This window comes from Manacus candei, unplaced genomic scaffold, assembly GCF_025592945.1.
Source record: "Manacus candei isolate 608988 ecotype Guabito, Panama unplaced genomic scaffold, ASM2559294v1 h1tg000023l, whole genome shotgun sequence".
NCBI classification, from domain to species: domain Eukaryota; kingdom Metazoa; phylum Chordata; class Aves; order Passeriformes; family Pipridae; genus Manacus; species Manacus candei.
In genome coordinates, this window is record NW_026138071.1 from 7,660,142 (window position 1) to 7,676,091 (window position 15,950).

The window sequence follows — 15,950 nt, forward strand, 5'->3', positions numbered from 1 at the left end:
CATGCTGGAGTCTTGGGGGCCAGGGTCCCTGTGGTTCTCTGGGGGGCATTGGCACAGCTCTTTTTCTTGCTATCTTCACTCTCCTGTTTTTATTTATCCCCCATCCATTCTCCTCCATCCTCACCTTCCCTTGCCTTGGGAGCAGGGTAAATGGAACAGGATCTGTCCCTGCAGCAGGTCTTCACACCCACCTGATGCCCACTGGGGTGCTCATCCATCCATGAGCACAGACTGCAGGACACTCCACAGAGACTTACTGTGCAGCAGAATAGGGCTCATGAGCAACGTTCCTGAAGCATCCCTGGCACTGGTTCCCCTGAGTTGAGCACCCCAGGGAGAAGCAGAGACACAGTCTGGGTGCAGCTGGTATCTGGGATGACCCAGGGGTACAGGTGATGGTTTGCACCACCTGCTCCCCCTCTACAGAGTCCACCAGTCACTGGCACAGCCGGGTTGGGAATGTGTCCCCTCTGCCCCTTCCCATGATGTCTCCTCAAGCCCAAAGAGGACAGACAAGCCAGATGCCCTTACTGGGGTAATAAATCCTCCTCCTGAATGTGCTGGCATGCATGGGGGAACAGCATGAATCCCAGAACCAGCAGGGACTCGAGGGACCTGGTTTGCAACAGAGCAGCTCCTGGGCCAGGAGACAGAGCCCACATGAATGGATCAGAGGTTGCACCAGGGGACAACTTGGTGACAGCAGACATGAAACAGAGAGCAGTTAAGCTCCTGCTGCCCCAGTCATACCCCCTTAGCTAGTAGCAGGACTCTCCCTGAGGAAAAGTGCCCAGGAGGCAGACCTAAAGCTGCCAAAGTAAGATGCTTGCAGATGGGAGAATGCAGGATATGTAGTTACGGCTGTTGGAACAAGCTCCCCATCCCATGTCTTCTCCTCACCACCCACTCTGCCCTGCATGCTGCTCCCTTAGAGAGGAAATATAAAAAGCAACCGTTTGCACTTGCTCTGTGGCTGATTGGCTGTGGTCCAGCAAAGGCCCTTTCATTCCCCTTCCATAAGACACAGGGGCTGCTCCGGATGTTTTTGTTTCCCCCTTGCTGACCAGGAGAACAGGCAGCATGACTGCAGCTGGCCCAGCCCCAGGGAGCAGGGCAGCTGGGGGCACAGGTCTCTGCCCCAGGAGAGCAGCACCACGGGCTGCAGCCTGCCTGTTGCCTGTTTTTCTGCCTGCTGTTTTAGGACCTAACTTGGGCACAGGAATGAGGTCCCAGTCCCAAAGGAAGCATGTGGACACAAGGGCTAGAAGAAGAAGAGAGCAGGAGTTAATGGATGGATGGGTTGGCTGTGAAGGGGCGGAGGTGGTGCTTTGTGTCCAGGGAGCACCTGTAATTTGCTCCAGAGCTGCCCCCAGGCCTGGAAGCATTCAGTGTGTTAGTGTTTTGGTTGTCTCCTGCTCTTTGGAGGCCCATATCATCTGCCCAGTAACCATGGTGGAGGTGTCTGCTGCCTTTGCCAGCCTGTTGCTGCAAGGGCTTCACTTGGCTCCAGGCACCAGCGCATGGTGTAGGACAAGGAGAACATGGGCTCCAGCCCTCTCAGCTTACTGTGCCCCCATGATCTGGGTGTCCTCTTGTGCACGCCCCAATCCACATGCTGCTGCTCAGGGTGAGGCACAGCATGGTCTGGGAGCTGCCGTCACACGCCACAGCAATGAGCTGCTGCCACCTCCTCTCTGTCCAGAGCTGCTGCAAGCCCCTGGGACAGCAGGACCAGACTGAGGAGGACCCAGCAGCACCAGGGGTTGCACCCCTTCCTGGACATTATAGGCTTGGTGGGACAGAGCAGGAGAGGGACACAGCCAGACACAGCCCTTTATTGAAAACCCACATGACAGCAGTCAAATCCTACAGCTCTGCCAGAGACTTGGCTGTCCCACACCCACTGGCAGCATCCTTCCCACTTCCCCAAGGTCCAGCACTGGCTTTGCCATGAGAAGAACCCTGGGCAAGCTCTGCACCAGGGAAGAAAAGCTGTTTTCAGAGGCACTCTTGAAGAAAGGAGCTCCATTTCCTCAGCTGGAGGTACCTTGGGAGGGGACCATGACCTTGCACAGGGTTCACCAGGAGATGCAGGAGAAGAGGCAGAGGATGCATGGGTGCCCTGCACTCCCTTTCTCGGATGCTGGGGGGAGCAGAGACCATCAGGGAGGGGTGGCAGAAACCTTTCAGCTGAAGAGCCCCTTTGCCTTCTTTGGCTTGGCCTTGGCTGCAGGCAGCCGAGGTTTCTGAGCTGGGGAGCAGGCTGGCTGCAAGCAAAGAGAAGGTAGAGTCAGTGCCCCCTCAGAAGGCAATGTCAGGGGTCATGCAGGATGGGTGCATGTGTGCAAGCAGTGACACACCTGTCATCCCTGTTGTGGGAGTGCAAACCACACACACGTGTGCAATCACACGCTCCCCAGTCAGGGCACATGGGGTAGGATGGGCTAAGAACCAAGCTGAGACCCCCGGGCCATCCTGAAGGGGCACAGGGCTTGGATGTGAGGTGGGAAAGGATGTGCGGGCCCCATCTGCCATTGGTACAGAGAGGCTGTTTCTAGAGCTGCACTTACCGTGGTTCTCTCTCTGTAAGATGTTGTTTCATCCTCCTGGGATGGAGGAGGTGAATGGGGGTCCCTTGTGATTTCTGCAGCGGACACCAGGTCTGCATCGTCCTCTGGTACCAGTAGAAAAAGATGCAATTTTAGATTGAGATGAGGGAGCATGGGGCATTGCTGATACCCACTCCAGGAATTATGGTTGCATGGGGGAAAAGCAAAAGGAGAGACTTTTGCATGGGGGGAACTGCACCTGAGGCCACGCTCCCCTTCCCTGAGATATGGGGCTCAGCTGTATGGGGGACAACTGCTTCGTGTACTCCCCATCCCACAGCCAAAGAGCTCCTCACCTGAGCACTGCCGTTTCTGAGCCTGCTTGGCCTCCTGCTGCATCACTGCCGTGTAGAGCTGCTGCAGAGCAGAGGCAAACGCCTGCCCTTCTCCCGCACCAAAGATCTGGGGCAGCCTCTGCAGGAGAGAGCAGAGGCACCATCACCCTGCCAGGAAATCACCTGCCAGGTCACCCTGCCGCGGTGCTGCTGGGGGGGCAAAGAAGAGGCTGTGCCTCCCTCTGCCTGTCAGGCTCCATTTGCTTCACCCCAGGGACTGCAGCACAGCTTGCAGGAACAGCCAGCTCTGGCACTGGATAGGATGTGGCTGCTCCCCTGTTGTGCACACACACATGCACACACACATTCGTGCACACACCTGCACACCTGCTCTGACCAGTAGGCTGCCTTCCCATTTAGAGGGAGACTGCAGACTCTTTCATGAAATGCCAGAGATAAAATCACACTGGAAGTGCTCTGACTTCCCTGGCTGGAGCAGCAGGGGCTGCAGCTTGCAGACATGGACAGTAAGCCCTGGGCAGGGGCAGGACTTCGGCAAGAGGTGGGAACAGGGAGCCCCAGCCCGCCACTACAGCCTTCAGCATGTCTATGTGTGCAGCATAAGACATCTCCAGCGGCCCCATGGCAAGTGAGGGCAATGTAACAAGTTGGACGAGGGGTGCCCAGGTTTGCTCCCAGTCTGCCAGAACAGCTCCCACCTCCCTGCAAACATTTTTATTCCCTCCAGGCTTGACATAGGGAAGCCCCTCTCCTCCTGCCTGCACCCCCTGCCTGCCTGATGCCACTTTTACCCACTGGGCCATGCCGATGCACATGGCAGACCTTAGCTGGCAGGCCGGGAAAGTGCCACACTCCAGTGGGAACATAACACAGCTCACAGAGAGCAAACAAACATGTACAAGGATGGGGAAATGCGTGTATGCCCTGGAGGGGGTGGCTGTGGGGGGTGTGTGGAGCACAGTGTGGGCATACACGTGCAGGTGAGTGTGAGCATGCTGACGTGCATGGGGACTGTATGTGCAGTGGTGTGCAGATGAGCGTGGCTGGGGATGCACGCGTGGCTGGTTGTGTGGCTGTGTATGTGTGTGTGTGTCAAAGGTCTGCACACTAATCTCTGCCCTGCTCCACACCCAGACAGCAGGAGAACAAAGTGTAACAGATAAGGCAGGATCCTCTCTGGGCCAGAGGAGTGGGGAGGGGATGGGGACACTCAGACCCACTCAAGGCCAAAGTCCAAAGCCTGATCCCAGCTTCCCAGTGGCAGACCGGGTGAGCTGAGCCCTCCTCCGGCTGCTCTCTGCCAGATAGGTGGGAGGACAGGGCTGATGCCAGGATGAGTTGGCTGGTGCCCAGAAAGACACCTTCCATGCAGGTCTCATCCCTTCTGCTGCAGTTGTGGGCACGAAAGGCCCCTTAGCTGCAGGATATGCATGGCACTGGCCAGGCAAACACAGGTCACCTCCTGTGTCCCTGCCCACTGCCACAGGAGGGAGCGATACTCTGGTCCCAGCAACCTGCCAGCATCCCTAGGGTTGCTTGCCACTGGGCAAGCACACCTCTCAGTGCCTTACTGCCCAGCCTCCAAGCCATGAGCTGTGATGGCCCATCACAAGGTCTCAGGGAGGAGGAGGGATGCTGAGCACCTCAGACACCCTGGGGATGCTCTTGCCCTTGGTGTCTCACCCCACGGGGCCAGGGTTGCACCCAAGATTGCAAAAGCAGCATCCGAGGTTGGGAAGGCAACTGCACTTCAAAGGCAGGAGAGGGGCTGACAACTGGTGGCCGACACAGCCCAGATCAAAGGCGCAAGCTGGAGTCATAATTCAGAGAAAAGCAAACAGCAGCTCCCAGGAAAGCCAGGAATGGCAGTGAAGTGAGCAAAGTGTACTAGATAGTGTTGTGTGGGTCAGTGCCCCAGGAGGGCAGGAGAGTCCCCTGCAGAGCCAGACAGCCCTGGATGCCACTAATCTGGTGCCCACCCCCTCTCCCTGCCAACAACGGGTCCTTGGGGAATGCCAGGGCAATGGGGCAGGCTATGCATCCAGGTGTAGGGTGCTGCCCATCCCCCTCTGCTCCAACCCATCCAGGATGGCACCTGGGATGTGCCTCGAGCTCCAGGGCTGCTCAGTCTGCTCCTCTGCACAGCATTCAGGTGAGGATCTGAGCAGGGCAGCTGCTCACTCAGTGCTCAGTCCCAGCTGCCCAAAGGGATGGGACAAACCATCCTTGCAGCCACCCAGTGTCCCCAAGATCAGCACCCACGCACACACTGAAGTGGCATCCTGGGGAGGCACTGGGAGAAGGGTACCTAGCACCCCTGGGAGAGATGGGCATCTGGGATGGCACAGGGGTCTGCAGGTGCAGGGCACCTGCTGCCCACGCCCGCGGGAAAGGCTTAGCTCCAGCAAGCCCAGGGTGGAATTTGGGAGTCAGCGGCCACTTCCTGCCGCTGCCCTTCCCGGCGGCTGGAGCCCGCGGGCTCAGGGCCATGGGGCGGCCGGAGCCGGCCCGCGGCGGGACGGGGGAGGCTGCGCTTCACAGCCCCGGAGGGAAATGGGTTATAACCAGAGCTGGAAGCGTTTCCCTGCAGAGCTGTGACTCAGCAGGGAGCGGAGCGTGTTGTGCCAGCCACCGGCCACCTGATGGCCCCGGAGGCTGAGAGGGACAGCGAGGTGTCCCTGGAAGGGGCTGGATGGGGGACAAGCCCTGGCTACTGGTGATTTTCTCCTTCCTCCTTGCTCCACTGCTCCAGCACATCCCGAAGCTGAACCCTGCTGCAGACAACTTGTCCCCGCTGCAACATCAGGCTTGGCCTCTGGTGACTTGTTTTTCCCTGATTACCCATCTCCAGGATAAACATGACGCCTGAGGTCTGGGGAGCAGCACGGGCAGAGAGCTGGCAGCTGGGGGAGTGCTGTCCGGGTTGCTCACGGGGCTTGCCAGGCACCGGGAAGCGATGCCTGAGGAGCTGGCATGGCTTGTCCCGCCTGTTATGACTACCTGGCCACAAGGCCAAGTGGGATGCCCCAGTATCAGGAGGGACTCAAGGCTGCGGTAGTGGCACGGGAGGCACACCCTGAACTGTGATTAGTCCAGCCAGGAGGGGTGCCCGGTAAAGGGGGGCAGGTGCCTGACCCCGTGCTGGGAGCAAGCTGTGCTCACTGACAGCCCTGCAGTGTGGAGGGGCAGCTCAGGGGGAACTGGGCTGCAGCCTCACTCAGTGACCCCCATCCCAAGAGGGCTCTGCTATGAGGCTGCACCCCAGTGTGGAGAGGCAATGGTGGGCAGGGCATGGCATCTATCTCCAAAGCATGCTGCCTTCACCCACCCCTACCCAGACTCCCTTCTCAAGAGGCCATAAGAGATGGCAATTTGGATGTCCTCTTTACAGCATGAGCAGAAGGGGCACATCACCAAGCCCAGCACCACACCACCAACACAGAAGCATCACCTTTCCCTGGCCCAGGATGGGTTCGCAGGCAGGCTGGACTGTGCTGGGCCCCCAAACTAGTGCCAAGCACCAGAGTCTAAATTGGTCATGCTCAAAGCTGGGGACTGACCCTTTCATTATCACACCAGACGTTCAAAGCGGTTACCAACATTCTTCACTACAAATCCCACATTCCTATTTTTTAATATATTTTTAACTGGAAAACAGAGCGAATGGGCCCTGTTTGGAAATTACAGCCTGGCTGCTGTGGCTTGTATGTCAGATCTGCCCACATTCCCGTGGCCAGCCTCAGCACATGCTCCTCAGAGGCACACTTAATAATTCCTGCCGGGGGCAGGAGCCAAGTGCTGTGGGCCAAGGGGGGGCATGGCTTCCCCAGGCCGCCCCCGCCAGCAGGCTCCATGGAAGCGGTGTGGTGGAGTGGCAGCCCAGGAATGGCAGACTGGCTCTCCAGCAATTGGAATGGCTGTCATCACACTGGCATGGGCAAAGTCTGATGATGCTGTGTCAATCCATGCAGGGCAGGGGAAGAGCTCCATGACTGGAGTGTTCCTGTGCCTTGTGGCCAGGCTGCCCTTGGCGCTCTCCCCTGCCATGAGTTTTGTGCATGCTCCTGGGAATGGGGATGCTGGATCTGTGGATGGCTTGCTGGATCTGTGCTGGGCATCTCTGCCCATGGTTGTGCCAGTGTCAGTTAGGCTGGAGAGGGATCCACTCTGGGATCCAGAGAGATGCTCAACCAGCCTCTGCTAGTAGCACTGGACCAAGGGATCCCAGTAGAATCTGTCTGCAGGAAAATAGATGGAGAGGGTTGAACTGTTCCATTCCAGCTGGGATCAAGGGCAGAGAAAGGTGGGACTTAACTCCCTGGGATGAAGCAGGCCGCATAAGCCTAGTCTCTTGCCCCAGCTCCCTGGTGGGGCAATGACCCCTCTTCTTGGGGCCAAGCTCCCTCCAGGCCCCCCGAGATACCTTACATTGACCATTGATGCCCTTTCCCAGCTCGTCCAGCTCTTAGATGTGCTTGCACATACCCACCCCAGCCTTCAGCAGTCCCTGGGGCACTCCAGCAGCAGGTGGCTAAAGGACCAGCTCTGACCTTGCACTATCACTGTACCCTACCATGCAGCCCCAGGGGACACACACCAGCAGCAGCTAAGAGAGCTGGCAGTGCTGCCAGCCCGCCCTTGAAGCAGGCACGGGCAGGATGGCCAGGACTTCACAGGCAGGCAGCCAGGCTGAGCACACCTGACAGGAAGTGGCGGTGCCGGCAGGGGAAGGCAACCGGAGAGCTGCTGAGAGGTGAAGGGGTCACCCCGGGGAAGAGCGGGTGGTGAGGCCAGGACAGGCGAGCATCCCAGCTCGACCCAGCCCAGCGCAGCCCAGCACGGCACAGCACAGCACTCCTCCCAGCACCGCTCTGGCCCTGCTGCAAGCAATGTTTTCCTTTCCCCCTGATTTTAGGGGCCTTTCCAGCAAGCAAATGTCAGGCACATAAAGGCCGGCACTGTGAGAGGAAGATGGAGCGAGAATGCCTGCCCGCGTCCCTCCGTAAGTGCTGTCTCACACTTCATCAAGGCAGCCTTTGCAAGCGAGGCACACGCTTAACAACCAGCAGTCTATGTTGGCCGGTGACCGCAGCAGCCCTGCCGCTCAATACCCTTTTCTTTCTCCTTGTGCTGTTTTTGTGGCTTGGGTTACAGCCTTTCTCGCAGACACTGAGCAGAGGGGCGTGGTGGCAGCGAGGCTCTGCATTGTGCTGCCACCACGCTGGTGTGATGCTGGTCCCCCCAATGAAGGGATGCTGGGGGGGTCCTGACCCTGCCCTGCCCACCCGCTCCTGCATCCAACTTCCAGGGACAAATCCCAGGGAAAGGAGGGTCAGCAGCAGCGCAGAGGTAGGGCAGGAGGTTGCAGCATCTTCTCCCCAGTCATGTGAGGACCAGCCTTCCAGGCCCTAGGGCTTGGCAGAGGGCTGATGGGGAGCGAGGGGTTCCAGTCCCCAGTGGGGACAGTCCCTCCCCCATGCCATTTGGAAAGAGGCCATCCTGCCACAATGCCCAGCAAATCCATGGACAACCAAGCCCTCCCACTGCCCAAGTGCCAACAAACTCCCTGAAAATAGTAGCATCCAGCACTAGCCTTGCCTCCCCACCCGGGTGCTGCTCAGGGTCTGGAGGTAGCTGCTGGTGTCACCCCCACATCCAGCCTGACCATGGGCACCTGTCCTCCTGTCCAGCAGCCCATGGAGCAACAGCAGGAGAGCCTCTGGGGAAGCTGGCACCGGGTACCAGTTTGGCAAGGGAGCTGGACAAGGAGGATGCCCTGAAGAGCAGCAGGTTCCAGCATGCCAGGACTAGTGAGGACTTGCTGCTGGCTTCCAGGAAGGCAGAGTCACAGGCTGATGGCACCTACGGGCATCACCTCAACCAACCCAGCCCATCAACGACACCAGCTGTCTTCTCCACAGTCAAGAGAAGAAGATGTGGAGACCTGGTGGCCAAGTGTGCCTCCTGTCCCAGGGGGACAGCTCAGGACCCCTCTTATCTGTGATGAAGTTGGGTGGCTCATACTGCCTTGTTATTTTAGTCTGACTTGGTGAATATGGACACATCATCCAGGCTTATTATTGTAGGGTTCCTCCGCAAAGTGTGCCAGCTCATGTGGGTTTATTATTGTCTGCCCAGGAAAGCTGGACACATTGCACTGGTCTGTTATTGTAGGGTTGCTCAGGAAGGCCAGCCAGCTCATCCCAGCTTGTTATTATTGCACAGAGCTCATGGGGGGCTGGCCAGGAAACTTCCTGCAAAGTGGGGTGACGGAAAGGGAGCCACACCTGGTGAATCATAAGGATGCTGTGTGGCGATAAGGAACAGTGAGGGGTGGGATCCAGCACTTTGTCTCCACCCGGCAAGGATAGGTCACTCATTCAAGGGCACAAACACATGCAGCTAACCCCTGGGACCTACGGGGCACTGGGGCTTGGAAGGCAGCAGGAGTATGGGTCAGGGCTGGGGGTTGGCAAAGCAGCCCTCAGACCCCTTGAGAAACAAAATCTGGGGGTGATAGAGGGATATGTGTCTGACAACCATGGAGATGTTGCACCCAGCGCATCCCTAAACCTGGCACACAAGGGATTAGCTGAGCTAACAAGGCCCAGAGCGGAAGCTGGGGCTGAGCCAGGTGGGATTAGGGGCTTTGGGGAGAATCTGGGTGCGTTCAGGACCAGGTTGAGCAGGAGGCAGCTGCTCCACCCTTGTGGCTTTGCAGTTCCTCCCAAGCATGGGTACAGCTGGAGGGGCAGTCCCTGGAGATGCTGCCCCATCATCACTCGAAACTGCAGCAGGAAGCATTTCTATGTGGGGCAGGGGGGCAGCAGGGCTCACCACTAGGCTGCCTCAGGCGGGTCCCCAGGCACATGGTCCCAGCAGGGTTGGGTCCAACATGCCCCAGCAGCCCTGGCACTGCCCCTGGCGCAGCCACTGAGTCACCATCACTTCCCCATGCTCTGTGACAGACTGTGTTTCCCAAGCATGGCAGCCTGCTGGTGTCCCTGTGGGCAGTGCCCAGCTGTACCAGGTGCCCAGGTGTCCCCCCAGGCAGTGCCAAGCTGTTCCAGGTACCCAGGTGTCCCACAGGCAGTGCCCAGCTGTGGTAAGTGCAGATGTTGGTCCCCAGCCAGGCACCAGGATTGAGTGTCAGGCGAGCTCTCCGTGCACAGCAGCAGCAGCAGGAGGCCAGCCAGCCCTGAGAGCACACAGCCCCTTCATTCATGGCAAAAAATAGCCCCCCGGGGTGTGGTCCCGCCTGGAAAAGCCCCCTCCAGCCCTGGCCAGCCCATGTTTATTCAGTATGGGGGGGGACACACTGCCCTCTCCCTGCTCCCCAGCCCCGTGTACCATCTCCCTGCCAGAGCGGCTGTTCTTGGACATGGTTCCCCAGGTCCCCCCTGGCCAAAACACAGAGGCTGGGGCGAGGGGGAAGGCAAAACCCTAAAAAGCACTAGGTTTGTCTCCAGGAGGAGCAGCCCCTGGTGATGTCATGAGAGTTTTCAAGCGGCCACATGAAAGGGACTCACTGCCCAGGAAATCCACAGGTCCATGATCCGTCAGCAATCTTCAGACAAGCCAGCGATTCTTCAGTGGGCCAGGAAGGAAACCTCGGGGAGCCCAAGCCAAGCCTGCCCTTGCCCCAGAAATAAAGCCTGCCCCCAGCCTCATGGCCCTCCAGGATCTCCAACCTGGCTCCACAATCTCTCTCTATCCCTTTCTCACCATCTGCAATTCACAGCAGCCCGATCTTTCTCTGCAAGATGGTACCAACCTCTGCCCTGCTGTCCCTGGGCATCGAGCTTCATCCTAATCCCTGCTCTGCAGCCTCCAGAGTCTGTACTCCTACCCCTCAGACTCCAGACCCTTTCTCTCTGCTGATCTGGGGGGCAGCACCCCCATTTCCATGGTGATCCATCAGGTTGGGACTGGCAGGTGATTTAGGGCCAGGCAGCGCTGCCACCAGACAGTGGGGATGCAGCAGGGCAGGGGGTTCTCTTTCATGAGGGATTACGCTGGGGACAGCTGAGAACACACAAACGCAGCCCCCTCAGCCCCCTCCCCAAGAGCCAGCCAAGTTCTCGCTCTGCTCTGGCAGGCATTGCAGACATGGGCTCTGAAACCAAATCCACTGCCCTGGGCTTCCCCTCCCCATTTCCCATAGGTGCAGGATGCAGCAGCTGGAGTCATGGAGGAGATCTGCCTTCCTCCTTCTCTCCATACAGGAGACACTCTTGGGATCCCATCCAAGCCCAGGATCCCAGCTCTGCACCCCAGGCTGCTCCGCACATCCCAGCCCCTCCATGGATCCTGCATCACATGCAAATTGGTGACAGAGCTGCCTCTCCTGCCCAGAAGGAGCTGAGTGGCAAGTGAAGATCAAGGGTGGTTTTGACTTCATGCCCCCAGCACCTCCCATGCATCATTTTAGGAGGCTGCAAGCAACCAGCCCATCCATCTGAAACTTACCCATGGAGACATTCTTCTGCTCCTCCTCTTGCTCCATCTCTCCCCACACAAGCGCAAGGTGACAAGACCCCTCTGCAATTCCAAAGGTACCTGGGGGCCAGTGTGTACCCAAAGCTGGTGCCATGGCACATGGGGACACTGGCTGGGAAATCCGTGGTGGAACAATGGGCATAGATGTCTTCACAGTGTGGGGCTGGGGCTCTTTGGGGCCAGCTGAGTGGTGACAAAGGACCCTGTGACTGAAAACCCTTGACCTCAGCAGAGAGAGGGTCTTCGCAGAAGGGCCAGCTCTGAGCAGACCACAGCCTGAGACATCTAGGATGTGGGGCATCTCCATCCTGCTGGTACCCAAATCCATCCATGACAGCGCTGGGCTCACAGAAGGGACAGGGACAGTGGAGAGGAGATAGGAGCCCTCCGGGGTCATTACAATTCTCTCAGGGCTGTTCCCTCTCTCTCCTGGGCCTGGGGTGGGATGTTTGCTGCTGCTGTCTCTGTCTCAGTGAAGAGAGGGGACTCAGTCTCTGTGACTGTCAATCAGGGACTTTTCACCAGAGCTAAAAATGCACTCACAGAAGGAAAACAAAATAAAAGCACAAAACAAAACAGAGAGGTGAAAAATTCCTTGATATTTCTCTCCTGTGAATCCCTAGAGCCAGCAGAGAGGCGAGAGCCCCCGGAGTTTGTCAAGCAAACACTTTCACACCCTTGGCCAGGCTCGGCATGCTGCCGCTGGAATGCCAAATATATATTTAAGCCCTGCTCATCAAAGGACTCTGTTCGGAGTCGGTTTCGGGCAACGTGCATGTGGGTTTGGCCCAGAGAGAAAACCAGAGATGAGGAGAACATTTCTTGGGGATGGGAGACAGCTCATGTGCATACACACTCACACGCGTGAGATAAATGACAACCTTCAAGGTCGTGTGGCTGTAAGGTCACGGGCTGGGCACGAGATACCTGCCCGCTGCAGCACTCACCCTTATCAGCGCCTGTCGCACTGTGGGGTGGGGATGTTTAGGCTGGAGGGAGGCCAGCAGCCATTCTGCATTCCAGTGCTATAAACTTTGTCAAAGCTAAATAAGCTCAGCCAACAAAGCCAGGGTCCAGTGAGATGAGCAGAAAGCAGCACTTCGGGAGAGGGTAAGACTGCGGGGACAGAGAAGGCTGGTCAGGGCTGTGCACCCAATGACAAGGTGATGAGTATCCTCAGCTTGGGCACAGCACCATGCAATAGTGAGATGCAGATACAGTGCTCCTGCAAGTCCAAGGCTGGTGTTTGCCAGGGTGCCACAGATCCTGGTCTGCCTCCCCGTGGCACTAGCTGCACTAGCTGCACTGGCCATCCTAGAGGACATCACTGCTCATCTGCTGCCAAACCACTCCCAGTTCTGAGCATGGAGGCACTGAGGGCAGGGGGCTGCTGGGCAGCATCTGTCCTATAGCTCCTCCTTCCGGACATGGCTTTGATGGAAAAAGGTGGACACAGCAAAGAGCACTTTGGGAGCAGGGCTCTGGACGGCAGAGAGGAGACCCTTCCTGTATGGACCGCTCCTGTTCCTCTCCCTCACATACATCCCCTTGGTTTGTTGCAGACAGCCCAGGGACCTATGCCCATCTCATGGACCACCTTAGCATCTGAGAGATAGGGGAGTCTCTGCCTTCCCCCTCCTCTTCTGTGTGGGACACGTTCCCAGCCATGGCACTGCCATGGCATTTGCAAAGCTCCAGTGCTGGCTGCAGGGCAAGACCAGAGATGCTCCTGCCCCATCTCTGAAAGCAGGTCTGGGAGCTGCCACACATGGCCAGGGCTGGAGCTGGAAGGGCAGGAGAGATCACTGCCACAAGCAAACAGAAAATGCCAGTGCTGTGAAATCAGGCATTACGCGCCTGTCGCCCACGGCAGGACCAGCCCATCAGGCTGCCAGGGAGACACTGGTTATGGCTGGGGCAATCCCAGCACCGGTGGGGCCTGACCCTGCACAGCCATGTCCCTCAAGATGGGTTCATCTCCAGGTGAGCGGAGGGATTACTGCTCCACCACGGTTGGATTTCAGGCACCTGCCGCTAATAAAACACTCTGTCAGGGCACCTTCGCCCTCTCAGCCTTTGGAGAAAGGGACAGGGTCCCTGTGGTGCTGCCTAGGGGGGACACAGAGGGCTGGGAGAGCTGGGAGCCATGGCCCTGACCCTGCCCCATGCTGCAGTCCTCCACCTGGGGGAGCTGGGAGACGTGGGTCCAACGCTGCCCCATGCTGTTCCCCTCCACCCAGGCAAGTAGATTACCCCTTGCTGCTGCAGCCCCTTTCATCTCTGTCCTGCCACGTTCAGCCACTGTAGCCTGAGTTGCTCCTCACTTTCAAGGGCAGGGATCCCAGCCTGTGCTGGGAGAGATGCTCTGAGCCTCACCACTCCCCTGTGGGCAAAGACCTCCTCAGCTCTGGTAACCACTGCTTTTTCCAGCCCCCTGCCCACTCATCACACTACTCTCTCCATTCATGCTTGCCTTGCTCTGAAGGGCTCACCCACTCCTTACAATCTCCAGACAGCAAAACCATGCCCTTTGGCTAAATACAGGGTTTTTTAAAAGCTTCACCATTTTCCTCCCTTTTTTTCTAGGCATCTTCTTCCATGCAGCACTATCTGTCATCAGCAGCACTGGAAAACAAGGTACCAAGGGTCCCTGCTTCCAGCTGCCCTGTGCTCATATCAAAACTGACCTGCTTGCAGGCCCTCTCTCCTGGACCACCATAACCTTCCAGCCTAAAACTGGTTTATCTTTAACCTTATCCACAACAGTGTGTTCCAATATATTGTCTCATATATGGCACTAGGCTACAAAATCCTCATCAATTTAAACTCCTGCCATCACCATGGCCAGGTCTTTCTGCAGCCTCAGAGCAATAATAGGGGACCTCTAGAGCCCATCCCTGCACTGCCATCAGCTGCCATCATCTCAAAACATGAGCTTGTCATCAGCAGACAGACAGTGATATTCAGGGAGCTGTTTCTTTGGCCCCCAAAAACCCCAGCTCTGCCAGTAGTGCCAAAGTTGGGGAGCAGGGTTCGCTTGAATGCTCCAGGAGCTGAGGCTGGGGAGAACCTCTCCAAACATCTGGCTCTCCAAGTAGACATCAGAAGCAAGGCAAGGACTGGGCTGCTCCTCGCTCTGCCCAGGCTGGCCCCTGGAGGTGGTATCTGCAGCCCACTGCCTCCTACTAGGCTGCACATCTGCAGCCTCCACCCGTTCAGGAGAACAGGAATCAATTACAGGGCTGGCAAAGGCAGGGTTGCTCCAGGGCTGGCACGTGGCATCAGTTCCAGTGGCCACAGCGCACGTGGCATGGCACCGGAGGCAGCCAGCTGGGTGCAGATGTGCCACTGGCTCATGGGGAAGAGGCAGGGGAACCACTTGAAAGACATGGTATGAAAGTGCTGGTAAACCAGGGCCACTCCTCTGCTCCTCTGGCTTCATGTGCTATTTATAGTGCTCTGGGTGCCCACCGTGGGGGAGTTCAACCCCTAGGGTGCAGACTTTTGCCAAGCCAGCCATCCTGTCTGCCATGCAGCTCCCCAGGCCCCCAGCAAAGTCCTGGACCCTCCTGATAGCTAAGATGCTCTAGGGTGGGCTTTGACCCAGCCCATCACAGGGATTCACAGCATGGATGCATCATTCTGCTCTGGAAGGACCAGCCCACATGCAGCACCCTCAGACAACCAGCATGTATAGCAGGAACATATGGACAAGCCCTGCCACACCTGTCTGGTGACAAGGAGAGACCCAGCCAAGCCATGATCACTCCTTGGAGCCACACTGTTAGTAACTCCAGGTGGCTGCAGCTGGGGTGGGGGAAGATGTCCGTGCTCTCTCCAGGGCTGAGTGGAAAGGCTGTGGGGAGGCTCCCCTCAAGCTTGTACGCTGGTTTCCTTGTTGCATGGGAGGGATCAGGCTCTGGCCCTGTGCCCCAGCACCCAGCAATTTCTGGGCATTTGCAAGGGCTTCTTGAGTCTCTGAAGGCAGAGGAGAGCTGAGCTTACACTAGTGAAATGTGATTCTGCTAACACACACCTCGTGCGGGCTGCCAAAGCTTTGGGAAAGGTGGGAAGCGAGGAAGAGGATGAAGAGCAGCAGTGATATGCCCTCACTGTCTCCCACAGTGCTGACCCCACATCCTCTTCTCCTGCCAAGCAGCACATCCAGGCATGACTGTGTATAATCCCAGCTCTGCACCTGACCCCAGGTGTGTGTCTAACCCCACTCTGCCAACACCTGGAAGAGCAAATGTGGCTGTAGCCCCAGGTCTCCTCACCCCTGTAAGCAGAGGTTCAGGGGCTCCCAGTGTCTCCCAAGGTCTGCAGGGTGAGGATGCTGCTCACACATCCCAGAGCAATGGTGACCCTGGGGGGTAGGACTGTGATGATCGGGAGCAGGTGGCAGCTCCCAGTGCTCCCCCAGCCAGAGGCCGAGGAAGAGCTATATTTATTCCATCAATATGTAGGCAGCGGGAGGGGACCAGGGGGCTCCTCCAGCCTGTCTGCCCCATGCATGGCCAACCCTGTCCCGACACCAGTGACGACA

The 15,950-nt window shown here is 57.7% G+C and overlaps 1 protein-coding gene across 2 annotated transcripts in view; it reads right to left on the bottom strand.

The window, feature by feature from the left end:
• Nucleotides 1–1,819: 1,819 nt before the first annotated feature.
• Nucleotides 1,820–15,950, bottom strand: part of NHEJ1 (non-homologous end joining factor 1) — a 45,209-nt gene continuing 31,078 nt past the window's right edge. Inside the window, exons 6-8 of one of the 2 annotated variants that reach the window (XM_051787899.1) lie at nucleotides 2,906–3,023; nucleotides 2,571–2,674; nucleotides 2,062–2,267 (exon numbers count right to left, since the gene is read on the bottom strand). In XM_051787899.1, the coding sequence (XP_051643859.1) occupies nucleotides 2,187–2,267; nucleotides 2,571–2,674; nucleotides 2,906–3,023 (303 nt within the window). In that variant the 3' untranslated portion in view covers nucleotides 2,062–2,186. Of the gene's footprint in view, nucleotides 2,268–2,570; nucleotides 2,675–2,905; nucleotides 3,024–15,950 lie in introns of both variants that reach the window. The other variant, XM_051787898.1, reaches the window with a different exon arrangement.